The sequence below is a fragment of the Salvia splendens genome, chromosome 14 (assembly GCF_004379255.2).
Source record: "Salvia splendens isolate huo1 chromosome 14, SspV2, whole genome shotgun sequence".
NCBI classification, from domain to species: domain Eukaryota; kingdom Viridiplantae; phylum Streptophyta; class Magnoliopsida; order Lamiales; family Lamiaceae; genus Salvia; species Salvia splendens.
In genome coordinates, this window is record NC_056045.1 from 20,406,142 (window position 1) to 20,422,411 (window position 16,270).

General features: G+C 44.0%; 1 protein-coding gene and 1 pseudogene across 1 annotated transcript; both read right to left on the bottom strand.

Annotated features, from left to right (window-relative positions):
• Nucleotides 1-8,041, bottom strand: part of LOC121764320 — a 34,003-nt pseudogene extending 25,962 nt beyond the window's left edge.
• A 2,134-nt stretch (nucleotides 8,042-10,175) lies between these two features.
• Nucleotides 10,176-14,056, bottom strand: LOC121765751 (serine carboxypeptidase-like 20). Its single transcript, XM_042161965.1, has 14 exons — nucleotides 13,750-14,056; nucleotides 13,499-13,635; nucleotides 12,593-12,666; nucleotides 12,375-12,497; nucleotides 12,179-12,281; nucleotides 12,062-12,099; nucleotides 11,889-11,990; nucleotides 11,675-11,755; nucleotides 11,354-11,592; nucleotides 11,228-11,294; nucleotides 11,037-11,158; nucleotides 10,804-10,917; nucleotides 10,564-10,609; nucleotides 10,176-10,478 (listed from the first exon to the last, which is right to left on the bottom strand). Exons 1-14 carry the CDS (start codon nucleotides 13,899-13,901, stop codon nucleotides 10,395-10,397), a joined length of 1,482 nt encoding a protein of 493 aa, XP_042017899.1. The 5' UTR covers nucleotides 13,902-14,056; the 3' UTR covers nucleotides 10,176-10,394.
• Nucleotides 14,057-16,270: the final 2,214 nt, after the last annotated feature.

Below are 16,270 nucleotides of genomic sequence, written 5' to 3' on the forward strand. Positions count from 1 at the left end.
TGTATAAATAGAACTTAGATCAGATAGACCAGAAAGAGGAAGCTCTCTAAACATCAAATATCATATAGCAAGTCTGTATTTGTAAGCTGTAAACCAGATCAAGCAATACAATCTTGCCCTCCTTTCTTCCCGTGGACGTAGATTTACCTCAGTAAATCGAACCACGTAATTCCTTGTGTCGTGATCTATATATTTATTACCTGCATTTGTTACCATCAAAAATTCGCCCAGCCATCACTGGCGCCGTCTGTGGGAAACAGAGAACCAAATTTGTGATAAAGCGAATTTTTGACCCTTTTTCCACCCAAAAAAAAAAAAAAAATGCATACCAGATCACGTAACACCCATAATACCGTTCGTGATAACCATGAGGAAGCTAGTCCAGCCCGCAGGTCTGGAAAACAGCCTCGGGAGAAATCTACTTCCAGTTCTCACGGAGAAGGAACAAGCCGCTCAAAGACTCATCGCACCGAGTCTTCCCAGCAGCCCGATTTGAACGAGGCTGTCAAGTTGTTTTTGGCCGAGAAGCAGGAAGAGTTCTTAATTTTCCTGCAAAAGGGCCAAAAGCCGGAGACGAAAACGGTGGATTCTCCCTCCTCATCCAGACATGAAAGTCACTACCGCAGTAGTGCCGTGTCTTCCAGGAAGAAGAATCCTCAACCCCGACATGTTCCTGTTCCTCCTCGGTACCGGAATCACAGGAGAACTCCATCTCCTCCATACCGAAGAGATGTCGGGTTCGCCATGTACGGAGCATTGAAGACTCCGTTCTCGGACGATATCACCCCGAACTCCCTTGCCACAGAACTACCGAACTCCGTCGATGACTTATGACGGGTTAGTGAATCCTCATGACTTCCTGGGACGCTATCAGTATAACATGGCGAACCAGGGTCTCAATGAGGTCCATATGTGCAAGCTGTTTCCCGAGCTGCTTATCGGGAACGCAAGAAGGTGGTTCGATAGCCTCCCCCAAGGCAGCATTAGATCTTACCGAGATCTAATGGATGCTTTCCACAGGAGGTTCTTTCAGAAAGCGGAAGCCCGAATCACTTCGGCTCAACTGCTTTCTATACGTCAAGGTCGCGACGAAAAGATCAGCGACTTTATGACGAGATTCCACAAGGAATGCCTACAAGTAGATGATCTCAATGATCTACTTGTCATTTCGGCATTCCAAAATGGAATCCTGCCCGGTGCTCTCTACAGAAAGCTCGTGGAATGCAGTCCGCAAACAGCTCAAGAGATGTGGGACATTGCGGACCAGTTCTCCCGTGCCGATGAGGCAGACCGTCGCAAACGGTCTTTAGACAGCTCATCCCGAGGAGACAGGAGGAAGCCCGATCATAGCGATCAGGGACATCCTCGCCGAACTCCTTTTGGCGATCAGGGACATCCTCGCCGAACTCCTTTTGAAAGGATTCAAAGGACTCCGGTGCAAGACCGATTGGGGCCACGTCTCAATCCTGAGAAGCCGCCCGCTCAGTTCGTACCATTGAACAAGCCAAAGGACAATGGGTAGAAAATCTCCCTCCTACCGAACTACACCCAAAACCTCCAACGGTGAAACTCCGTACAGTCTGGTGTACGGCACTGAAGCCGTGATTCCGGTTGAGATCGGCGTACCCAGTCCCCGAACTCTAAATTTCTCCTCAGAAATGAATGATGACGGACTGAGAGCCGAACTAGATCTGGCCGAAGAAAGAAGAGAATTGGCCTGCATAAAAGCAGCCAAGTACAAGGAGCAAGTAGCCCGGTATTATAACCAAAGGGTGAAAAAGCTGCAATTTCAAGTGGGAGATCTCGTCTTGAGAAACAACGAAGTAAGCCGAGCAGAAAAGCTGGGCAAACTCGAACCCACATGGGAAGGTCCATATCGGGTGTCAGAAGTCCTCGGCAAAGGGTCTTATAAATTGACCCACATGTCAGGAGAACAAGTACCCCGAACATGGCACATTTCCAACCTCAAGAAGTTCCATTTGTAAGAGACAGTCCGGTCAGTCAGTCTTGTGTCTAGTTCGGTCCTAGGGGTATGTGCTTTCTTTGTTTTTTACTTGTTTTTCGTCTTTTTTATTTGTCTATGTGCGTTTTGTCTGTCTATGTGCGTGTCGTCTCTTACAAATGTTACTGAGGTATCTTGTTCTTCAAAGGCTGATCCCCTTTTTAGAACATATATAAGCCAACGATTGTGAGTCCAAGCTTCTAAGGAGGATACAAGACCACAATTCAGCTTAAGAAACAAGCAGTTCGTCTGAAACAAACTGCAACAAAGGGAAAGTCCGATCCACGCGATAAAACTCGCCAAATTAGGACAAGGGAAAGTCCGATCCACGCGATAAAACTCGCCGAATTAGGACAAGGGAAAGTCCGATCCGAGCGATAAAACTCGCCAAATTAGGACACAAGCTTAGTCCGGTCAAAGAAATTTACTTCATAAAACCAAAGACGAGTCCGGTCAAAGAAGTTTACTTCATAAGACCAAAGACGAGTCCGGTCAAAGAAGTTTATTTCATAAGACCGAGGACCAAGTCCGGTCAAAGAAGTTTACTTCATAAGACCAAAGACGAGTCCGGTCAAAGAAGCTTACTTCATAAGACCGAGGACGAGTCCGGTCGAAGAAGTTTACTTCATAAGACCGAGGACGAGCACGATGAAATTTTTTCGCTGAGCTGTAAATACGCAGTGATAGAAGCGAAATGAAAATTTCATTTATTAAATCTTGTTCGGCATATAATTCTGCTGCCCTACGAGAAGGCGTTACGCCATTACAAAGGACTATTCTACTGTCCCTGGTTGCTAAAGTTGAGCCATCTATTCACAAAATCCTCGTGAAGCCGAGTTCGGCCATTCCGGGCAGCTGAAGAATAAGCAGGTCGACGAGATGCTCTAATCGACCTACCGCCTCTTCCCTGAGCCCGGGAAGCTCTAGCACCTCGGCGGCGAAGAGTCTCTTCACGAATCATTTGCCGATCTTGCTCACTCATAGTCACCGCTCCTCTGCGAACTTCAGTCCGTCCTCGTCTTGACGTCTCCGGTTGTTCCTGAGTTCGTTGCTGACTTGGAGTAGGGTTTTGAGCAAGTGAATCAGAGGTTTGAGCTGGAGTGCGACCATCTGTTGGCGGGAAATGCCTAAGGAATCTCTCGATTGAGGGACGCCGGGAAAGAATGATGTCGTACCGAGAAGCCCAGCGCCGCAATGATTTCACGACTTGTTGGCAAGCCGAGCTCTCCAGCGCATTGTTCCTCCGGAGTACATGATATTCCTCCCACAGTTCGTCAACTCGTTCCTGAACTTCAGAGATGGTCATTCCCCCGCGCCTGCAGATGAAATCCTCATACGCAGTCCTCTCAGCGACGGCAGTATTCAGCTCGGCCTCCAGATCTTTCTTTTCGGACTCTAAGTCCTTATTGTCGGCCTCCAGCTTCACTAAACAAGCCAAGAGTTCGTCATTCTTCATCTGGTCAGCTATGGCTTTTTTCTCAGCTTCGTCTAAAGCGGAAGAGTACAGCCGCTTCCAGTGAAGTACCTCCAGCTCCTTAAGAGTTAAGAATACAAAGCTGCTATGTCAGTTCGGCATTTCATTTTACTGAGCAGGTAGTAAACCACAACAGGAGTAAAAGAGAGTACGAAAAGCTATACGAAGACACAAGTGTAGAAAGAAGAATTTTTTCATTCATAAGAAAAAATTTTTTTTACACAAGGAGGGCTTCAAGGCCATTTTACAAGAAGGAAGAAACTAAACTAAGAGAAGGGAGACGAAATCATACTCCGCCAGCTTCGTCTCCGGCTCCTCGGTGAGGTTCAGCTTCCTTCTCCTTGTCTGCCTCAGCTTCAGCCTCGGCCTCCCTGCTCCCCCCAGCCTGCTCGGTGCCCCCATCACCGATCAGCAGCACCTCTTGCTCGGCCTGCCTGTCTCCGGTCTGCTGATCAAGCTGCTCGGTCTCACCCTCTCCGTGGAAAATTGGAGCGGGTGAAACTGGCCCTAAGGAGGCAAAGATAGCCTCCATATTCTCGTCCCGGTCAGCTCGGCAACTACGAACTCGGTCAGCAGAAAGCAGGACCGAGGACGAAGCAAGCTCCTCAAGGAGCGGCAGACTCTGGAGACGAGCTGCTATCTCTCGGCCGTACAGCGGCAGGACGACTTCGGGCCCCTGCTCGGCATTATCGGTCATCAGTTTCAGCAGATCACCGACAAAGGCCGAAAATTGATTGCTCAGAAAGAGTTTCTCCGCGAAAGCACGGAGAACCTCCCCTTGGGCAACCACGGCGGCAGCATCCCTCCGTTTCGTCTGCTCTCGCTGGATGACGAGCTGGTTTTTGGCAAACTGGGCTTCATCCTGGGCCGAGATCCTAGCAGCTCTGGCCTTCTCAAAGTCTGCCTTAGCCTGTTCGGCCTGGTGACGAGCAGCCGCTAACTTCCTCTGCATCTCAGCATAGTCGCTGGACGCTTTAGAGAGTTCGACTGCGACGAGCTTGCTGAGCATGCTATTCCTCTGAAAATGGAAAAAGGAAAGAGTCAACAGAGGGGCCACCAAAAAAACATAGGAAAGATGCAAAGCCAAAGAATCAAGAAGAGAAGTTACCTCGGCAAAGTCCGTTGGCCATGCAAAAGGCTCACAGACATGCTCCGAAGGGGGCGCCAAGACGATGTCTCTCTCCGGCGCTCTTGGGGGCTTCTGGGTCTTCCCCTTCCCCTTTGCCGAAGTGGACTCCGGCTTTTTTGGATCCGAAGAAGAGGTCTTCTGCCTCTTCGGATTCTTCTCGGCATCAGGCGCCGAGCTGGTAGCCTTCTGTTTCTCCGGCTCCTTAAGCTCGGAGGATTTGCGGCTAATCTTATTTAGCAAGTTCACTGCCAAAAAGCAAGAAAGCAAGGTTAGTTTTCGCCACAAAAGCAGTAAGGCACAAAAAAGAAGTCCTCACCCTCAGTCTCTTCGTCCGAAGACGAGGAGTCGAACACGAAGTCGCCCTTGACGAGCTCAGACTCCAGGTACTGCTTCCTAATCATAGGAATCTTATTGAGCTCGCCCTCGAGCTCGTTCAACGGTTCTAACCGAGGATGAGGAATCACGGACTTCGGCCCTCTCCAGGGAAAGCCCGGAGCCGCTGTCCTATTATAAAAAAAGAAGCGATGTTGCCACTTTGGCCACTTGGTTTTGCAGAAGGCCCTAAAAGGCTGTAAAGGGATCAAGTAAAACCAAGATCCTTTTCTCTTAAACTGGAAAAAATTAAGGATTGCCCTCAGAGACAGATCCTTATCTAGCCTACGCAGTTCGGCAGCAAAGGCCGATAAGTGCCTCCAAGAATTCGGAGTCACCTGACCTAAAGGGAGTTGGAAAAAATCAAGCAGCTCTACAAAGGCAGGGGGAAGAGGGAAACGAAGCCCGCATTCCAAGCCGGCTTCATAAACGGTGGCGTAACCCTCCGGCGGCGAGTCAGCCCTATGAAGGTCGTCGGGAATCGCAACCTTCCCCCCAGGAAAAAAATATTTTTCGTGTAGGGATATCACAGTATCCTTACTCAAGATGCTGTGAAAATACTCTACGGTCTTCTCCCCAGATTCTTTCCGGCTAGAAGACTCCTTACCCCCTTTCCTACCGCTACCTGACTCAGAAGAAGAAGAAGAAGACATGGTTCTTACTCTTTGAAAGTCTGAAGAAATTCTGAAGAAATTCTTGAAAACGGAAGGAAATTTTTACGCAAAAGAGAGAGAATGCAGAAGAAGCAATAGCAAAAGTGTTCAAATGATGAAGAAAGGACGTATTTATCAGATTCGGAGAAGATTTCAAAATCATCGCACCGTTTCGAATCCCACCTTTTCAGGATTCAACGGCCGGATTTTACTGTCGCATTTAATGCAGTCACGCGCAAGGCACGTCCCCTAACGTCAGCCTCCCCCGTACCTTTATCCAGAATGCCGAAGTGACTCGCTTCGCCGAAGTGATTCACTTTGCTTTTCGGGGGGGGGGTAGTGATGGGGTACGTACTAAACAAGCCCAATAGCAGTGACGGCCCATCAGCCCAAAGCCCAAGGAAGAGTATCAGTTCGGCATTACCAAAGAGTTCGGCCCCAGCCTACAGCTCGGTAAAAGCCGACCAATCAAGCTCTACTCTCAGATCGGCAAAAGCTGCTCGGCAATAGTTCAGCAGTTCGGTCTCAGTATTCGACCGAACTGGGAGATAGTGGACTCATGCAGAACCTCCACGACCTCCACTACACGATCTATTTAGTGGTGTCAACTCATGCAGGATCTCATGCAGGATAGCGGACCAAACAAAGAGATAGTGGACCCATGCAGGATCTCATGACCTCCACGACATCCACTACCTAGTTAGTGGTGATGCAAGCCACGACCTAGTTAGTGGTGATGCAAGCCACGATCTTAGTTCAATGTATAAATAGAACTTAGATCAGATAGACCAGAAAGAGGAAGCTCTCTAAACATCAAATATCATATAGCAAGTCTGTATTTGTAAGCTGTAAACCAGATCAAGCAATACAATCTTGCCCTCCTTTCTTCCCGTGGACGTAGATTTACCTCAGTAAATCGAACCACGTAATTCCTTGTGTCGTGATCTATATATTTATTACCTGCATTTGTTACCATCAAAAATTCGCCCAGCCATCAATTACCATGCTCGTAGATGAATCCATCAAAGCTAGAGAAACCCGGACCACCATTGAGCCAGAGCACCACAGGGTCCTTTGATGGATTCCTCTCAGACTCCACAAAATAGTAGTAGTACAATTTCTTCTCATCGATGCTGATATACCTGTGTGTGTAGAGAGAGAGAAAAATAGAAAGACCTTTTATTCATACCAGAACGATAATACTCCCTCAGTCCCATACAAAATATTGACATTTTCTTTTTTCGTCCGTCCCATAAAATTATCATATTTTCACTTATGGAAAGTTCTCCCAAATTCATTATCTATATATATTAATTTATTTACGGCTTATACCACTAGTGCTCAACCATTAAACACTAATAATAATAATAAGGGATACACTATCTAATAATACTATTTTAATTACCATTTTCATACACTTTCACTTTCTTATTTTATTAATTACTATATATTAATTCTCGTGTCATCTCAAATGACCTTATTTTTTAAAAAATTATTATAGAGGGGTACTATAATCCAAGAAGAGATGATGACATTGGGAAGAAGTCACTAAAAAATAAAGAAAATATTGAATGTATGACTTACCCGTAATAGTGTTACAGATGGAATCAGAAGAAAAATGAGTGAAGCAAAACAAAGGTTGAATCTCAACTCACCCAGAATAGTGTTTGGAAGGGAAACTGCCACTGAATCCAGGAAACTTTGCAACAAGATTACCATGATGATGCTGAATTGAAGGTGAATGCAATTAGATTCAGAATAAGAAGTAGCAAACCATGAAAAAAGGCAAACACTCTCATATTGCAAAATGGGAAAAACTGGAGATGTTTTTTGGTAAATTATTGTTGAACAAGTCTCCAGTCCATCTAATACTTAGCTAGAAGATAGATAGCTAGAAATCTCTAGCTTTTCAGTCTCGTCTTCAACACTTCCAAATGCAGACGTGCTCCACCGCTTGTGCGCCCCCCCCCCCCCCCACCCAAAAAGGATATTTCTTGTTTTTTCTACTACTTTATTTTAGAAAATTTTAAAACTTGTCTCAAGTCCTTTCTACGTCAATGCTTTTGAAGATCAAATTACTAAAAACTGAATGATCAGAGGGGGCTGAACTTAATCTGAAATTGAAAAACTACAGAGCAAAATAAAAAACCCTGTCGAGCTCTGCCAGGAAGAAGAATACTAACTTAATTAAAAAATGTTACTAATATTATATATTATTATTAGACTAAAGTCCCAAAATGGTCCTTAACATATTGCGATTTTTTGAGTTTGATCCAAAACATTATCTTTTGAATTATTTGGTCCCTCACATTTGAAAACGGATCACATTTGGTCATTTTTGGACGGTTTTAATTACCGGGTCACAAATCCGTCACTAACGCTGCCCTCAACGCCTTCTCCACCGGCCGCATGTCCGCCGACGAGCTGAACACCGTCGCCGCCAAATCAACGACGAGCTGAACACCGTCACAACATGTCCGCCGACGAGCTGAACACTGTTCGGGTCGGGCTCGGGCTGGGCCAAATCAATCGCGTTCACCGGCGGAAAAATCTTCACCGCGCACCAGGATTGTAAAATTAGGGTTTGGACAACTCCAATTTCCCCCAAATTGAAAAATCGCCAACTGATTTCAACTGCCTATCCGCCAAAAACTACGTCAAAATCCGCCGCCACAAGCAGAATTTATAGATCCAACACGCCGACGCCGTCTCCGGACTAGCCGTCGACGGCGATCGCGGCGAGCTCTACTCAATCTCCTGGGATAAGAGCTTCAAAACGTGGAAATCATCTTCCGATATGGCTTGCATCGACTCCGTCAGTTCAGCGCATTCCGATGCCGTGAACTTCGTCGCCTCCTCCGGCGGAATCGTTTACACCGGCTCCGCCGACGGGAAGATCAAGGTGTGGAGAGCCTCCGCCTCTGGCGACAGGAGAAAACAGAGCTTGAAGACGACGCTATCGAAGCACGATTCGAGCGTGAATGCTCTCGCGCTGACGCCGGATGGGGCGGGGTTGGCCTCTGGCGGGGCGGCGGAGTGATTCTGGTTTGGGAGAGGAGAGACGACGGCGGCGACGATGAAGAGATGGATTTCTTCGTTGCTTGCTGCATGAAAGGGCATAAAGGGGCGGTGTTGAGTTTGGTTTGTGTTAGTGACGGATTTGTGACCAGGTAATTAAAACCGTCAAAAATTTGACGGAACCGTCCAAAATTGATCAAATGTGACCCGTTTTCAAATGTGAGAGACCGAATAATTCAAAAGATAATGTTTTGGACCGAAATAAATAAATCGCAATATGTTAAGGACCATTTTAAGACTTTAGTCTTATTATTATGAATAGTACTCATAAAATGTGCCGAGTCCCTTTTATTAATTTAAAATAGAATGATTATTTATGCATTTTAGGTTTGGCATAGATTTTAATATAAAATTAGTAAAATAAGAGTTTTTAAAATTGAAAAATACATATTTTTATAGAATGGAATAAAAAAAAGACTACACAGGGACAGGACCGATGGAAAGGGAGTAGAAGTTAAAATGCATTGATTAAATTAAAAGTGCTGCACTAAAAGGGCTATGTAATTTGCGTAGGCAGATTTAAATTCCCAACTTAATAAAAACAAATTCCAAGGGTTTATTTGCAAAGCAACTATCTTTACATAAAATATTATTTACAAAATTTTCCCATTAAATTCCACACAAACTTGATAACTTTGGTCTATTTGGCAGAGCATTAATGCGTAAGATAAGTTTCTCCCTAATTATTCTATTCTTTTTAGTTCACTAATGCACAATCTTAATTTTTTTTTACAGTTCATTGTATTGAGAAATTGAAATTATGAAAAAAACACCATTTGTATTGTTAAATATAGTATATATAGGATTTTGTGATAAAATGATTGAGTTTTGCCTATTCCATTTGAGTTTAAGATATTTGGAGTAGAGAAATTGTTTTGGTGAACTTTGAGTTTGAACTGTTTGAGTAAATAGTTTGAATTTATTTTCCATGCTATTTATCCGCGTCTATACCTATCGCATTATAATATTTAATTTATGTACTAGTTTAGTTTTATATATAAAATATTTATGCGTTTTATAGTTGTTAATTTTTTTTTCATGATTACTAGTAGTAGAAATAATAACTGAATTGCACCCGGAAAGACAATCAATCCTTCCATCTGTACAAAGTCAAGGAATGCTGAATTCAAGTTATAAAAGCTATGGCAAAAAGTTAGAAGCTTTAACAGAGAAGTGTAGAAATATTATAGGTGTCTGAAAGTTTACAGGAACCTACTTGAATAGCACTCCCAACTTTTGGTTAATTCATGTTTTTATCTCAAACTTTAAATGTGATAAAAATAAAATATAGGAGTACAAAAATCTAAAGCGAAATTGATCCCACAGGGCAATCGGATACTACGTCATATGACCAGTAGTTTATAGGACGAAGTTATAATCTTGTAAAAAATACATAACTTTAAATAATCACAGTCGATATGTTATTGTGCCAATTTTTGAATAATCTATACTATATACGATTTTGAATACGTGAAAATGTAACATTTATTATAAATTCGAAATCACAGTATATCAGATTCTTCCTAGTATAAGCAAAGAGTACTACTACTCTAAACACTCTTTTTGTTTCCCTACATAATAACTGAAATATTTTCTCCAATCATCAATCAACATGATTGAGAACTTGAAGAATCGAATAGTGAATAGATTAACTACTCTCGTCCCATACGAAGGCAATGTTGTTTTTCATATCTTTGCCCCAGCCAAGAAGCGCGAATAGAACTCTAACGCCTCAGATGGCTTGTATTCTGGCACGGTGTGTCCGGCCCCCTGCACAGTCGAGATTCAGGTGTCAACGTAGTCAATCTCTCGAGCTGACAACAAGTACTCAATCAAAAGTCGTGTGTTTTCATACCTTGATGGTGAGGAAGGTGAGGTTGTAGTCATAGCCTTGAGTGTACCTATGAAGTCATAAAATGAAAAAATGTTAGTCGTCGTCATCCAGAAGGGGGAGTCTTGTGTCAAATTGCCACGACGCATCGTCCACAAATATGCCAACTTATCATCAGTCAGTTTGACACAACCTTTTGTTAGATTTTCAGTCATAAATATCAAACTCCAAAAGAAAAATAGCAGTGCAAGTTTTGTTACATACCCACTAACTTGGCCTTTCACGTACCAAGGCCTCCACTCATCAGTAATCTTGTATCCGATCGATCTTGTCCAGGCTTCACTTCCCGTAAATGGGACACACATATCATGATCTCCACTGCGACCAAGCAAATCAATCATGTATAGTCTTGGAAAAAAACCATTCGAGCAGTCTATACCTCAAAGCTAAACAAAAGGTAGATAGTATTTCAAAACTTCGTATAGTGCAATTCAAACCTGTAGATAAGGGCTTGATACCCGCGTGATGTGAGGTTCTTGTGATACTTGATCATGCTCCCAGAATCATGGTGAAATGAAATCCGATCCGTGCAAAGATCCCACCTTCCGGATAGGTCTGCCTGTGGGTTCGGGCATGATTTTTAGTTTGTTACCTTGAGAACCAACTTAACAGGAAAATTTAACCTTACGCTGTCAGCATGAAGCGCCTTCCTAACTGCATCGTTGTTTAGCCATATGTCCGCGACCTCTTCATCCTACATGTTGATGAAGGATGAGAAAGATGTTGATAAATTGTTCCGAGAAAATCAATGTCCGTGCAAGGAACATTTTCGCCATTCAGAAGCTGTGGCCATGTTGGGACATATCCGTCTCTAACTGGAGCTCTGTAGGGCCATGCACGCCCAAAAATTCTTTTTCTAACGGGTAGAGGCCTTTCGGTCTCACCTAATTTCCTGAAGCTCAGTGGCACACTTGTGTTCTTGAGTTGAGTGATACTTGCCGGGGCATGATAGCATGGCTCAAGAATGTCGTATATATTTAGGTCCTTGAGAGCCTGGAACGACACGAAGATGATAAATACAATACGAATAGAGCACATATATATCCCAATATTTGACAGATTGAAAACAACTTACTTCATCAACTTTGACAAGTTTGTTCTCACAGTTCTGGCTCGTCGGATTGTAGTAAGCACCGTTGCATTCAGAGTTTACTGCCTGCGTAGTTAAGCATGATTTATGAGACACATATTTATCTACATATATATAGTCCTTCAAACCCGACTCTTGTTCAACTAAAAGTGCAAATACGTATCTCTTGCACAATCATGGACATGTTAGAGAAACATACCTCAAATAGTTCATCCGAAATGAGGCCCATTCCATGAGCGAATGGTACGAGAGCATTGCCATCAAACACATCGTCAGCAACTCCGTTTCCCACCAGGTACCCCTGCAATATAAGAATTCACATTATTCTTCATATTTCATGCTTACAAAGAGGGGGCATAATATATGTAATACCTTGAGGTTAATGATAGGCTTCACACCAACATCAATTCCTATAAATTTGTGACAAACATAATCAGTTTGTGCACCCAAAAATATCAGAAGCTCTTCAGACAGTATGAATGATAGTACCATTAGCTACTTCAAAAGCCAAAGTTGGGACATAGACTCCGGCATATGATTCTCCCGATATGTAGAATGGGTTGCTCTGGTATTCCGGGTAGAGCTCAAACCACTAGCCGGACAACATACAGCTATTCGGGGTAAATATGCAGCAAAGGCATACAAAAGTAGAAATCCCACAAAAACGAATGGTATTATTTTTCACCTTGAGGAGAAATTTATGAGAGTCAGAAGCAGTCTTTAGGTCTCCGGTGATGTAATCTGATTCGTTTGTTGAGTAAGATAATCCAACACCAGCCGGGGAGTCTAGATATATCATACTAGAGACCTAGAATGACAAATTGATAGCCTCAATTGATATATAGAAAGCTGCTAGTGCAAGAAAGAAATGAGATTTTAGCAACCAATATAAAGAATCACAACCTTGGACCAGCTGTATGGATTGAGATGCAGAGTTGGGAAGCCACCATGTGGCTCCTTTGCAAAATTGAAGGGTCCTGCAATCGGAACCACACAAGATACTTTAACATATTGAAACTAAAAGAAATTAATCTCTGAAGTTAAACTAAAACTTCCAAGAATGCTACATGGTCCAGTTCCGACATATCTGGAAGCAACATCTCAAGAATGAACTAAATAATTGCTTGTTCACTAGAAATGCTATACTTATATAAGGAGTGAAATACTCAAGAAAACACTATGTTAATATCAACATTGAACTTCTACAATTTATACTAAAATGAATAAATGATCAATGCAGGTCCATTTCCTGATTGTGTACCACGACAGATGATGCTTAATTAATTTGCAGATATAGCACAAATGCCAACTATTCACTTGCCTTATCACAAATCAAAAAGAATGATTACATCCTTACCTTCTAACTTTCAAGAGATGAACGACAGAATTGCTCATCAACAAGCATTTTATAAGTTCAAGAATGAAGTTCTACAATATCTTCTAAAAAATAAGTGTTGGTACAATTTTTTTTGTGTGCCATAATAACAAGATGCTATTAACTGATTTGCAGCTCACCTTTTAATTCCCTTAGCTCAAAATAATGACCACATAATCAACTTAGTATCCAACAGATTAACACCAAAAACATAGTCTTTACCAAGAATAAAAGCTTCTACAAAAGCATCAGACTCAAAATCCTTTTGTTAAACGACAATTTCTATGAAATCTAAGTCCCATTCCACACCATTGTTACTCACCTCAACAACAAAGCCAAGATCTTGCCAAAAACAAGTCCACACCAAGATAAACTGATAAATAACACACGCACACAAATGTATGTGTGTGTGAGAAGGGGGTGTTCATAATTACCATGCTCGTAGATGAATCCATCAAAGCTAGAGCAACCCGGACCACCATTGAGCCAGAGCACCACAGGGTCCTTTGATGGATTCCTCTCAGACTCCACAAAATAGTAATACAATTTCTCCTCATTAATAGTGACATACCTGTGTGTGTGTAGAGAGCGAGAGAAAAATAGAAAGATTGAATCTTTAATTTACCCAAAATAGTTTGATGAGAAAAATCACAGAAGCAAAACAAAGGTTGAATCTTTAACTCACCCAGAATAGTGCTTGGAAGGGAGACTGCCACTGAATCCAGGGAGCTTTGTAACAAGATTGCCATCTGGCGCAGATGATGCTGAATAGAAGGTGAATGCAATTTGATTCAGAACAAGTAGCAGCAAACAGTGGAAAAGGTCAAAAAGTCTCATATTGTCAAATTGGAAAAACAGGAGATGTTTTGGATAGTATCTCCTGAATATTCAACTCAAGAACACACACACTGAGAAGATTTGGTTTTTCTGTATCTATATTTTTATTGGAGGAAGCTAGTTTTGCTTTCAAGGGCGCGCGTGATGCAAAAGTGAGCTAAAAAGTGGGGAGGGTATGATGAGGAATTCCAATACCCAGTTGTTTTTTCTTTACTTCTTTATCTTTCTTGCTTTTATTGTTTTTTTAATAACTTTGCATATAGTAAGAGCATCCACAATAGGAATAGCTCGGCAATAGCTCAGCCATAGCCTAGTCACAAACTCCTCCTGCCACATCATCAGCCCTAAAAAACCTTCTGCCACATCATCAAGACAAGCAAATAGCACAGCCATAGCCTAGCCACATCACTTAAAATTATATAAAACAAATAATTAACAATCACACAACATACGGAATTAAATTTACGACACAAATACGGAAAAATTTAATAATACTATTAAAATTTTAAAAAATACATTTATTAAAAAAATACAATAAAATAAAAAAAGTACATTAATTAAAAAAAGTATATTAATTTAAAAAATTCACTCCTCGTCTCCGTCGCCACCGTAGCCGCCGCCTCCACACAAATCGTCACGCATGCTCACGAGCAATGCGTGAAGAAAACTCTTCTCCTCGGGGTCCGTCGCCGCCCGCCATTCGGCTAACGTCTTGACCATCTGAGCGCGTGTTTGTTGAAGCGCGAAGAATTTGAGATCCTCTGTGGACCGGCCAAGGGGGGATGCCGATTGGACCTCCTGGGAACCCCCGGCGACCCCCCTCGCCTCCGTTTGCGCCCGCTTTTGCCCAGCCGGGCTAGGTCGGCGAGCGAACGAACGAGGGGTGGGGATCACCTGGGCCGTCTCGGGGAAGTCGTGGGAACCACCGCTGCTGCCGCTGTAATCACCGGTGTAGTTCAGTCGTTGCTTCTTCGGCCAGCCAGCGTCGACACCTGCTCGAAACTTCTCGGATTCGTTCAGCACCACAAAGCAGTTCCAGTAGGTGAAATCCTTATACAACCCGGGCAGGGGAAGGCTTTCTCCGCTATCCTCCTGCAGTCATCCTCTGTTTGGCCACTGCTCTGCATGCGGAGGGCGTTGGTGTACAAGCCCGAAAATCGGGAGTCCGCAGCCCTGATTCGGTCCCATGCCTTCCGGCAATAATCCGTGGTGCGTGGCCTCCCCTCCGGGCAAAATGTCTCGTACGCTGCTGCTATTTTAGCCCACAAGTTGACGATCCTCTGATTGTTCGAAGTGAGGGGATCATCGCAAACACTCACCCACGCCTTGGACAGCGCGACGTTCTCCGCATCCGTCCACCTCCTCCGTACCGAGCAGTTGTCCTCACCCGACTGCGACGACTCACCGACCCTCTTCCCCTTGCCCTTCTTCTTTGGGGCGCGACGACCCCGCACTGCTCTCCCCGTTTGAACGGGAGTATCCGGAACTCCGAGAATATCAAACCCCAACTCCTCTAAGGAAAAAGTCTCAAATTACGTGAACTGCGCCTCCATTGGGGTCGATGTGTGCGAAGAAGCAGTCGAAAAATCAAAACTGGGGCAATAGATGTTTTCCTCCCCCGGCGTCCCCTGCATCGCCGGTACCCCTCCTGTCGGGGGTTGCATTGCCCCCCGGCATCATCTGCATCCCGGGCACCCCCCGGCATCATCTGCATCCCGGGAACCCACCCCGGCATCATCTGCATACCGGGTTGCATCCCCGGTACCCCCTGCCACGCCGGCATACTCCCCACAACTGCCATCCCGGGCATATTCCCCCCGGCTGCCATCCCGGGAATCATCCCCTGCCACGGGTACATGTCGTAGTACCCTGGCATCGGACTCCATCCACCCCCACGGGTACCGGGGGAGTTTGAGACCCGCTCGTCACTGGAGTACCTTCGTTGTTGTTCTCCATTTCGCGTTGTTGCTCTTGTCCAGAAATTAAGATATAGAGAAAACTCGTTAAAACAAGTGGTGCGAATGAAAATGACGTGCAAAGCGCGTATATATAGTGTTTCGAAAATTAATTAAAAAAAATCTATTGGGCGATGCGCTCGGCGATCCGGATCCTGCAATGGCGCAGAGCGGATCGCCGAGCGCTAGGTGATTTTTTTTTCGGAAAACTGCTAGGCGGTTGCAATGGTTCGCCGAGCGCACCGCCTAGCGCAGTGGCTCGGCTAGGCGGTGCGCTAGGCGCCATTGTGGATGCTCTAATATCGAAGAATAGACTTGATGTATTTGACACATCACCATTTATCACGAAAAATTTGTAACTCGCGGAATTCAAGATTTCTGTTAATCTTGATAACAGTAAATATTGTGGGATTG